The following is a 10444-nucleotide window of genomic DNA, read 5'->3' as shown; positions in this document are numbered from 1 at the left end:
AGGGAAGCTTAAAAGTATAACGTTCTCGCCTCAAACGATCTGAAAACGTACTTTTGAAGAACAACAGCAGCAGAAAAGGGAGTGTTTAACTTACCACTGTGATCTCTGCGCTGTCTTCTTCTTCTTCTTCTTCTTCTCTTTTTAATGGCGGTTGGAAAACAACTTATAGGTGCATTACCGCCACCTTCCAGAACGGAGTATGGATCAGACACTCTGCGCTGTCTGGAATCAAGCTGCGGCCGCGTTGCATTCTGAGACGGTCAGTCTGAAGAACGCATGCGCGGCTCCCATCTTCGCACTCTGTGCTCCATTAACCAGCCTTGGAAACCTTGACGTCAGACCACTGTTGTGAATTCGTATTCTCAAAGAAAAAATCCGTATTCTCAAGCAGCCGCTGCCGTTTGTGTTCATAAAGAGTAAAGCACAAATTTAAACTTGAAATTTGTATTTATTAGTTATTAAAGTTATAACTATTTAACCTGTATGTTGTATCTTTTGAATACGATTTAAATTATTATGAGTTTACAAATGTTTGTTATGCACAACTTCTGACTAATATGGACACAACTATCCTTTCATGTACAAGTCTATTTAGGAAGCTATCTTACCCCATACATCTGACTGTGTTTTTTTCCCCACACACTATAAAGATGTGTAAATAAGCATTTCTTTTGTAAAGCTCAAAAAACTGTTAATTTACTGAATAAATAAAAATGTATTGTAATGATCTTTATCAGTGGCGGCTGGTGAAAAAAAATCTTGGTGGGGCTGGCCAATAGATTTCCTTGCCTAACCCAGTACATGCATTTAAATTAAAAGTCAGAAAATTACTACGATTCCACATTAAACATTTAATTAATAAAAAAAAACATTGTTCACAAAGGATTATTTTGGTGTTTTTGTCTTATTAATTCTTTTCACAGACTCATGCCAGATGGTTTGCATACATTGTACATGTGTGTATATGATTACGAAACGAACGTTTACGTCTTGACTTAAATATATATCCTAATTTTTTATTTATATAATGATTTAAGTAGCACAATGACTTGTGCAAAATTAAGTTGTATTTACCGGAGATGAAGTGTAGACTGCAAATTCTGTCGTGCTATGATGGCTCCCACAGTCGATTGGGATTGTCTGCCTGCGTACTTTTCATTGTAATTATCCATTTCTTTCTTCTTTCTTCGTCCTTCGGTAAACGAAAGAAACGTACAGCCAGGGCCGGTTCTAGCCCTTTGGTTGCCCTAAGTGAGTTTTGCGCCCCCTCACTTTTGCCATGCAAAATACCAGTACTGTTTTCAGCATCTGTTTAGTGCTTCATTGAGTTGTGTTTACAGTTCCGCAAAGAGTGCTGTGCGGTGAATTGTGCCTACAGTTGTGCAAAGTGCGTGTTACAAAATTGCAAATTGAGTGCAAAGCAGTGTTTGTTGTTTTAGTTTTGTGAACTCAGTGAGTGGATTTGCGATAAGTATTAATAGTTTTAGAAATTGTGCTATAAGAATCAAGGGTTGTGTTTAAGCATTCAGAAAAAACTGTAACTTAGCATGGAGTGATGCATAGACAACAAATACCAGAATAGGTTTCAGAACCTTTTCCTTTTTATTATTTTAAATAATTTATTACACACTCAAAGTTAGGACTGTGCAAAAACACTCTTAACCATCTGTAAGGACACTTAGGTAAAGTATAACTAATAAACTGGATTTTGATGATTATTTGTACATCCATTTTGAAAACTCAATGCAGATAATCACTACAAAATATTTTATTTATATTAGTATCCTCCACCCATTCTCAAGCTAATAATATAGCACATAATTCTGCTGCATATATACTGAGATAATTAGATGTCCTTTTTGAAATAGTGTTTGTCAGGAATCACCACTGCTATACTAGTTGCTTCACTCTTTGTCTTTTTATTTTCATGTTTCTATGTCTACATGTGTTATCTTTTACTTTTCAGTATCTGTTTATTCACTTGTGTGTAAATGCACCCCAGCAATCAAAAAAATTGTTATGAGAAATTTTACCCAATGCTGCTTTTTTTTTAGATGCTGCTAGCAGAGCTGGAGAAAATAAAAACTAAGCAGGTTGATGCAGCATAAGAGCCCCCATCACTGACAAATTCATTTGTGAAACCAACAAAAGATGATGCCATCAATCTCTCATTCAGTCGATTTTCAAAAAGACCATGAAATAATTTTATTAGTAACTGCTTATATTACATAATAACCACAACAATTTTGTTTACATGCATTTTTTAGATTTTATTCTTTCAGCTTGGGTATTTTTTTTAACTGCCAACAGGTGACCTCTAAAGGTAAAGTCATCTTCACGTCCTGGGGTTGGGAAGTGGGCCCTTATACAGCTGACTGCACACGAGGGTATCACAGCCCTGGTATCTTTGCCTAAATAGTCCCAACACCATCTCACAAATTGTCTATAGGCTAAATGCCTATGCTGTTGCTTGTATTGGGACCAAGCAACCTGCAATGTCCAAGCATTTAGACACACCGCTTCCATGCCAGGATGGTCTGTGCCAGGGATTTCTCCATCCATATCCTCTCTGGCTTCTTCAATCTTAGCAACAACCAAGCCGATTTCCTGGAAACAGATGCACTCTCTCACAGAATCCATTATTGGCAGTGAGAACAGGAACACCTAAAAAATAAGATTGATTAATTGTATATTTGTATATGAATTACACACCATAATTGCTAAATTCACTATTAATGCATTTATGGTAAGTTGGAAATTGATTTACATTTCAGGATATATTTAGGCCTCAATATTACTCAGTGTATATTTTTGATATATTATTTTTGACTTTTGTTTTGCTAGTATGTAGGTAGGCTAAACGTTAATGTACAGATACAGTTTTTAAAATGTTGTCAAGTGATTCCTTATATAGGACATTTTTGACCAATCTGTATAATCTGACCCAATCTGTATAATATGATTGAACTTGACTTTGTAAAGTGCCTTGAGATGACATGTTTCATGATTTGGCGCTATATAAATAAAATTGAATTGAATTGAATTGAATTCTTTATGATAAGTAGCACCTCATCATTGGGCCTAACTAGGCCATGGCATAAATTCATTTTTAGTTGTGAATAAATGCTCATTCATTTTAGTGATACATTTTGTCCTCATCTCTTTATTTAAGATAAGATAAGATAGACTTTATTGATCTCAAAGTGGAGAAACTCACTTGTCACTTCGGCTCAATAAAAGTGACAAAAGATTGATTATCTTGGCGTTTAAAATAACACAAAACGGCGCAAGTACACCTCGTTTATTTATTTTTATTTTATAATTTTGTAGACAGCTGCCGATTAAACTAATGTTACAACCGTGATATGATTATATGCGTTGTTTTACCGAAAAATCAATTATAAGCGCCGTGAAAACGGCTGCATTGCGCGCTCTAATCTCCCGACGTGCAATCTCCACTCCTTGTCCGACTCGCTGTTGTTCGTCCGCTGCCTTATCTTCATCTGAAACGTCTGGGTCGAACATGTGAGGCTCCAGACACAAATATTCTTCCTCCGATACATCAGAATGGTCTCCTGGTAGGAATCGCTTGGTTGAAGTCGAAATTTCGCTTTCAGATTTCTCGTTTTGGCTATCGCATGTAGTGCAGTAATCCGCCATGTTGAGATGAACGCTCACGTTCTGACGTCACGACTTCCGGGTTGGAGGGCGCTTGAAAAGTGATCAGAATCTTTTCCGATTTTCTCTTAAATGTGAAAAAGAAAATAAAAAAATTTGGTGGTATATTTATTTGTTCATATTTTGCTATATATATATATATATATATATATATATATATATATATATATATATATATATATATATATATATATATATATATATACGTAAGGTTAAGTCAAACTGATGTACGCTTCATAACCGGTTTAATTCGCTTTTTTTTTCTAATTCTATGATTAATGGGAAGTAAGCCTAAGGGCGACGCTAGAGGGCGCCCCCAACACATTTGTCGCCCTAGGCCAGGGGTGTCAAACTCATTTTGGTTGAGGGGCCGCATACAGCTTAATCTGATCTCAAGAGGGCCACACGAGTTAACTCATTGCAAGATTAAATAGAACTAATAAAAGTGGACTTGTTGTTGATTTTTATATTAAGTTAATTTCACTTTTACACAATATATTATGAATAACCTCAGCGTTTTTAAGAAAAGTATGCGCAATTTCAACAATACTTTTACTCAGTTAAACATTTACTTGTGCATTATGCATAAGAACTGATCACAGTGATTGTACAATGTTGAAAAACATTTATTCAAATTTTTTGGAACTTAAAAACACTGTCCTGCATGACAAAATACATCAAACACATAAAAATTAAAAAATGATTTGAATTTTTCCACACCTGAAGCTTAATCTGCTAATTAAAACACAGCGCCTCTCGTGGACAATATAGGAACTGCATATTTTCAATTAAACGAAGTACATGTTTTTTTAATAATTTTTTTATCATTCTCTCCCTTTTATCTTGTCCACTTGTGAAAGTCAAATCTGATGAGGTCTTTGTGGCATCTTATTGCCACATTTCCAGACAGGACACTGAAAAAGAAAAAAAGAAAAAGAAAAAAAAAAAAAAAAAAAATCCGGCCCGCGGGCCGTATGTTTGACACCCCTGCCCTAGGCAATTGCCTAGCTCGCCTACAGCAATCGCTGGCCCTGCATACAGCCGACGATTTGGAATGCCTCTGTGTGCAACGGGGAGCACAACAAGACGTAGGCATTGTTTAGATTCCAAAAATAAACTAAAAGTACGCTCTAATTCACCCGTTTTGTCATGGTAGTAGACGAAAACAGTACTGTTTCTGCCTACCAGTGGAACCCGGATGTAGCTCGTGACGTCACGCGTGAACTGGTCTATACACCTATCACTGTGTAGCAAGGGCAAAGACTCCAGGAGCCCCAAAGCCATTCATTTTGGCGATGCTGATTGGCCAAATATTTATAAATTTTCCCTAGCAACAATATACGATTGGTTATTTCGCTATACTTGTGGGGCTCCTTGAGTGACAGCCCCACAAGTGTAGAAGAAGAGAAATGATACGTTCTGTTGGTGGAAATGCACTGTTAAATGAAAGTTAATTGGTAGAGTCAATTAGTAGAAGTGTTTTAATAATTCTTATTACATGTAGCCACCTACTAAGTAAAAACTGACATTGATAATTGTTAGGGTTATTAAAGATAACCCATTTTATCCTAGAACGAAAACCACACAACATAAGTTTAGACTGTTCTATAGAAGAGGACAGAGGATATCCAAACGGAGAACTTCACTCCCTGAAAGTTTAGGATCGTCTGCGTCGGGTCATTTCTGCCCTTTTTGTCTTTATTGTCACACATCAAAGAGGGGGTCAGTAGGGTTGGGTCAGAAGGATTCAGGAATTTACAACATGGGGGTTGAAAACAAACATGGGGGTTGAAAAGAAACAAGGGAGCAAGCTTTGTTGCAGCCTTATCTGGGAGAACCATTTGTTCTCCCTGTCTAAGGTTAAATACAACAGCAACAACCTGAAAGCAAACTCTTAAAACAAACCAAATACCTGTAACTTCATAGAAATAAAATGATTACATTCATATTTCTCTAACAATAATACTTTTAAAATCTATATATATTTTGACTTTTCCCCTCCACATCTAGGGATGGCAGCGCCCGAGCGCCCCCTATGGGCCAGCCGCCACTGATCCTTATTAGACTTTATTGCTAAATGCTGCTGCACACTTACTGTTCCTTTAAATCAGATCGTTTTGGGGTTATACCGGAAGAAATGTGAGGCTTCCGGGGAGAGGAGTCGTGATTTGGGGGACCGGCGGAGTGAAAGCTTTCCTGTCCTGTTCGTCCTAAAATAAAGTGTTAGCAGCAAAACCTCGTCTGGTGCTTGGGTGTCATAACGGAACGATACATTATTAACACAAAACTGTATTTATTTAGAAGAAATCTTCTCCTACGCTTCGTTTTAAGATGAAATATCCACATTGTGCTGTATATGCGCATATGGCTTGTGGTCTCTGCTTCAATAATTCTCGCAAATATGCTCAATAGGCTGAAATCAGGGGAACAGATGAGACATCTAAGGTGAAAGTTAGTCATCAAAGAGGAGAGGAAGAAAGTGAGAGAGAAACTGGAGGCAACAGAGGAGAGAATCGCAATGGATCCGGGAGAATAAACCAAGCCAGAATCAGAAAATGTCTCTTTCTCTCTCCTGACTTTACATCAGCAGAGGAAAAATTTAATTCAGGCCGAAAGTTTTATTTACGAGATTAAATTGAGCTACACTTCAGTAAAGTTAGAAAGATATTCACAGATTCGGCTTTTACGGATCAATAGCTCATTGGTGGATTATTTATTCTACAAAACTGATACCTCTCCGAAACCACAGCAAGGCAGATAGTGAGCTACAACCGTAGTTTCCTCAATTTTTTTTATTTTTAATCGTTGTTGTGAGCATATTATAGCCAAAAATAAACTATAGATCATTGTAGTGCCACCAAACTTGTAGTATAGATAGATAACCTCATCCAGTTCATACTACAACTCTTACTTTAGGAAAATGTGCTTAGCTTTATTTTCTGAAATTTTTTCATTGTTATTACAAGCATATAATAGCCAATAGGTGCAGTATAGATCATTGTAGTGCCACCAAACTCATGTCACACATAGATAACCTCATCTGGATCATACTACAACTCTTACTTTGCTAAAATCTGCATTAGTCTATTTTGTGATATTTTTTGTTATTATACGAATATAATAGCCAGTAATTACACTATAGATCATTGTAGTGCCACCAAACTTGTAGGATACATAGATATCTGACCTGGATTATACTACAACTCTTATTTTGGGAAAATGTGCGTATTCGTGACGTCACTACATGCACAGTTCTTTAGCATTTCTTTAACATTCAAAACTATTTATACACTACACCATCATATCTTATTGAAAACATTTTTAAAACAATATTTTTAGTTTCTAAAAAGCCTAAAAAATATCTAAAAAATTACAGAACTGTGGGTATAAAACCAGTAACAGCGTTAATTTATTTGTTGGGAGTTCTACTGGTCATAGTTGTAGAGGCGATTAAATCTTTTTAAAAAATCAGCACTTTGTAGAAGCAAAATGAGCAATACGAGCAAAATTGCTGTTGCATTGGTCATTGGTCAGCTTTACCAGCAGGCAGAACAGGAGGTGGCACAATTAAGGAGGCAAATCCGAGCAAGGAGAAGATTGATGCGGCAGAGGAGGCTCAGAAGACAGGCTTTGCTCGCCCATCTTTGCCAACTGGTAGGCATTTTAAGATTGACAGCCTATTTCCTACTTTTATCTTAAAAAAAACTTTTCGGATGGTATTAAACACATGACCAGGTTGAAATTGTGACTATTTTTCTAGAAATAATTAAAATAATAACACAATTTTAATGTGAGACAGAGCTTTAACTCCCACTTCCGGGAGAGCTTTGAACACATTGAGTCTGAATGGACCATGTTCCGTGCCTCTATTGTTGAGGCGGCTAGTCGGAGCTGTGGCCGCAAGGTTGTCAGTGCATGTCACGGCGGCAACCCTCGAACACGCTGGTGGACACCAGCGGTGAGGGAAGCCGTCAAGCTGAATAAGGAGTCCTATCGGGCTTTATTGGCCTGTGGGACTCTGGAAGCAGCTGATGTGTACCGGCAGTCAAAGCGGCAGGTGGCTCGGTTGGTCGCCGAGGCAAATACTCGGGCGTGGGAAGAGTTTGGAGAGGCCATGGGGAAAGACTTCCGTACGGCTTCGAAGTGATTCTGGTCCACTATCTGGCGTCTCAGGAGGGGGAAGCAGTGCAGTACCAACACTGTTTATAGTGGGGGTGGTGTTCTGCTGACCTTCACTTGGGACGTCGTGCGTCAGTGGGCGGAATACTTCGAAGACCTCCTTAATCCCACCAACACGTCTTCCATTGAGGAAGCAGAGCCTGAGGATTCTGGGTCGGGTTCTCCCATCTCTGGTGCTGAGGTCGTCAAGGGTGTTAAAAAGCTCCTCGGTGGCAAGGCCCCGGGGATGGATGAGATTTGCCCTGAGTACCTTAAGGCTCTGGATGTTGTGGGGCTGTGCTGGTTAACGCAGCTCTGCAGCATTGTGTAGAAATCGGGTGTAGTTCCCCTGGATTGGCAGACTGGGGTGGTGGTCCCCCTATCTAAAAAGGGGGTTCCAATTACAGAGGAATCACACTCTTAAGCCTCCCTGGTAAGGTCTATTCCAGTGTTCTGGAAAGGAGGGTCCGTCGGATAGTTGAATCTCGGACTCAGGAAGAGCAGTGTGGTTTTCGTCCTGGCTGTGGAACACTGGATCAGCTCTACACCCTCAGCAGGATCCTGGCGGGGGCATGGGAGTTTGCCCAACCTGTCTACATGTGCTTTGTGGATCTGGAGAAGGCATTAGATGGTGTCCCTCGAGGGATCCTGTCGGGGGTACTATGGGAGTATGGAGTACCGGGCCCTTTAATAAGGGCTGTCAGGTCTCTGTGTCAGAGTCTGGTCCGCATTGCTGGCAATAAGTCGGACTCATTGCCGGTGAGAGTTGGACTCTGCCAAGGTTGCCCTTTGTCACCGATTCTGTTCATAACTTTTATGGATAGAATTTCTAAGCGCAGCCAAGGTGTTGAGGGGATCCATTTTGGTGACATTAGAATTGCGTCTCTGCTATTTGCAGATGACGTGGTCCTATTGGCTTCATCAGGGCGTGATCTACAGCTCTCACTAGAGCGGTTCGCTGTCGAGTGTGAAGCAGCCAGGATGAGAATCAGTGCCTCCAAATCCGAGACCATGGTCTTGAACCGGAAAAGGGTACAGTGCCTCCTCCGGGTTGGGGAGGATGTGCTGCCCCTAGTGGAGGAGTTCAAGTATCTTGGGGTCTTGTTCACGAATGAGGGGAAGATGGAGCGGGAGATCGACAGGCAGTTTGGTGCTGTGTCTGTGGTGAAGTGGGCGCTGTACCGATCCGTTGTGGTTAAAAGGGAGGTGAGCCAAAAGGCGAAGCTCTCAATTTACCGGTCGATCTACGTTCCTACCATCATCTATGGTCACGAGCTTTGGGTGTGCTGCTCATTTATCTACTCCCGTGGCGCATAGATTTACCGATGTCATATATCCTGGCTGTCCGTTACATGCTGTTTTTGCGACAATGACATCCCGTTATTTCGACATTGAGGTCTAATTAAATACATAAACACTTGTCTTTGCAAGGGTTAATCGTGTGTTAAAAGTATTATTTGTTTAATTCTTCGAGTTGGCTTTCTGAGAAACTATTACGCGACCGAAGTGTCGGGAAACAGTCATGTCTAAATAGCGGACCCTTTTCTGCCGCGGATTCAGGCGGTGGCGCAGGGGGCGCGCGCACCCCCGTTTTGGAGACCAAAAGTATTTTTTAAAGAGCCCGAAATTTTAAACATCCTTCATAGAATTAAGATTAATAGCCAGTACCTGTCATTTAGAACGTACTGTGATGCCGGCGCGGCATAAATTGTCGTCGCAATCACCGATACTGGCGGCGGCATTTAGTGCCCAAATATGGGCAGTAATGGCGGCCTTACGTCACATCCTGTGTTGTTTCTTAGCAGAGGCACTGCGCTCACACAGCTGTGATAAACAACAATTATTTCGGATTCCCAGAGGACTTCACCATTGAAATTTTCTAGAGCTATTGTTGAAGCAACAATGCCCACGTGCATGGCAGTTTGATGTTGCAATACATCGGGTAAAAGTGGAAAAAACATCACAAAAATAAGGAGACCGCTGCTGCAGCAGACAGATTCAACTCACATCGTTCCTTTTTGGTCTCCTTGCCTCAAACTGGTATGGCTGGATTTCGTCAAAAATCAGGTTGCTGTCAAGAAAGTCTTCTATATATTCCAAATCGCTCTCAGATGATGATGATAAATCCATGAAACTCCATCACTATCGCTAAATAATCACTCTCTGCCGCACCGGTCGTCGCCATCTTGGATAATAGTGCGCAGTGACAAGCCTGTTCTTCTTCTACTACTACTACTACTACTACTTCTTCTTCTTCTTCTGTTGTGTTTTCTGGCAGTTTACATCCTGTGTGCATTACCGCCATCAGCTGGACGGAGATGTAATTTAGAAATATATTTTCCTATATATCTTTATATCGTAATGAAACTAAATTATATCTATACTTACACACACATACACTAAATCCTCCCAGCTAATTCTGTATCTTTTAAATATTTAATAAGTGCTTTAAATATTTTATCTGATTGATGCTTCCCTAATAAATCAGCCATCTTTACTGAACTCCCCAATACCCTTTCCAGTTCTTTCCTCTCTTTTATATATTTTCTACAATAAATCAAAACATGTTCTACTCCTTTGATTTCTCCACAATAAGAACAATTACCTG

At 39.7% G+C, this 10444-nt stretch overlaps 1 protein-coding gene across 5 annotated transcripts in view; it reads right to left on the bottom strand.

Moving 5' to 3' along the window:
• Positions 1–2545: 2545 nt before the first annotated feature.
• The window catches only part of slc37a1 (solute carrier family 37 member 1), a 141093-nt gene continuing 133194 nt past the window's right edge, over positions 2546–10444 (bottom strand). For all 5 annotated transcript variants that reach the window (XM_036138750.1, XM_036138751.1, XM_036138747.1 and 2 more), the window contains one exon: positions 2546–2664. In XM_036138750.1, coding sequence (XP_035994643.1) covers positions 2640–2664 — 25 coding nt within the window. In that variant the 3' untranslated portion in view covers positions 2546–2639. The remainder of the gene's footprint in view (positions 2665–10444) is intronic.

Source organism: Fundulus heteroclitus, chromosome 7 (assembly GCF_011125445.2).
Source record: "Fundulus heteroclitus isolate FHET01 chromosome 7, MU-UCD_Fhet_4.1, whole genome shotgun sequence".
Taxonomy (NCBI): Eukaryota; Metazoa; Chordata; class Actinopteri; order Cyprinodontiformes; family Fundulidae; genus Fundulus; species Fundulus heteroclitus.
This window is presented reverse-complemented; position numbering and strand designations above follow the sequence as displayed.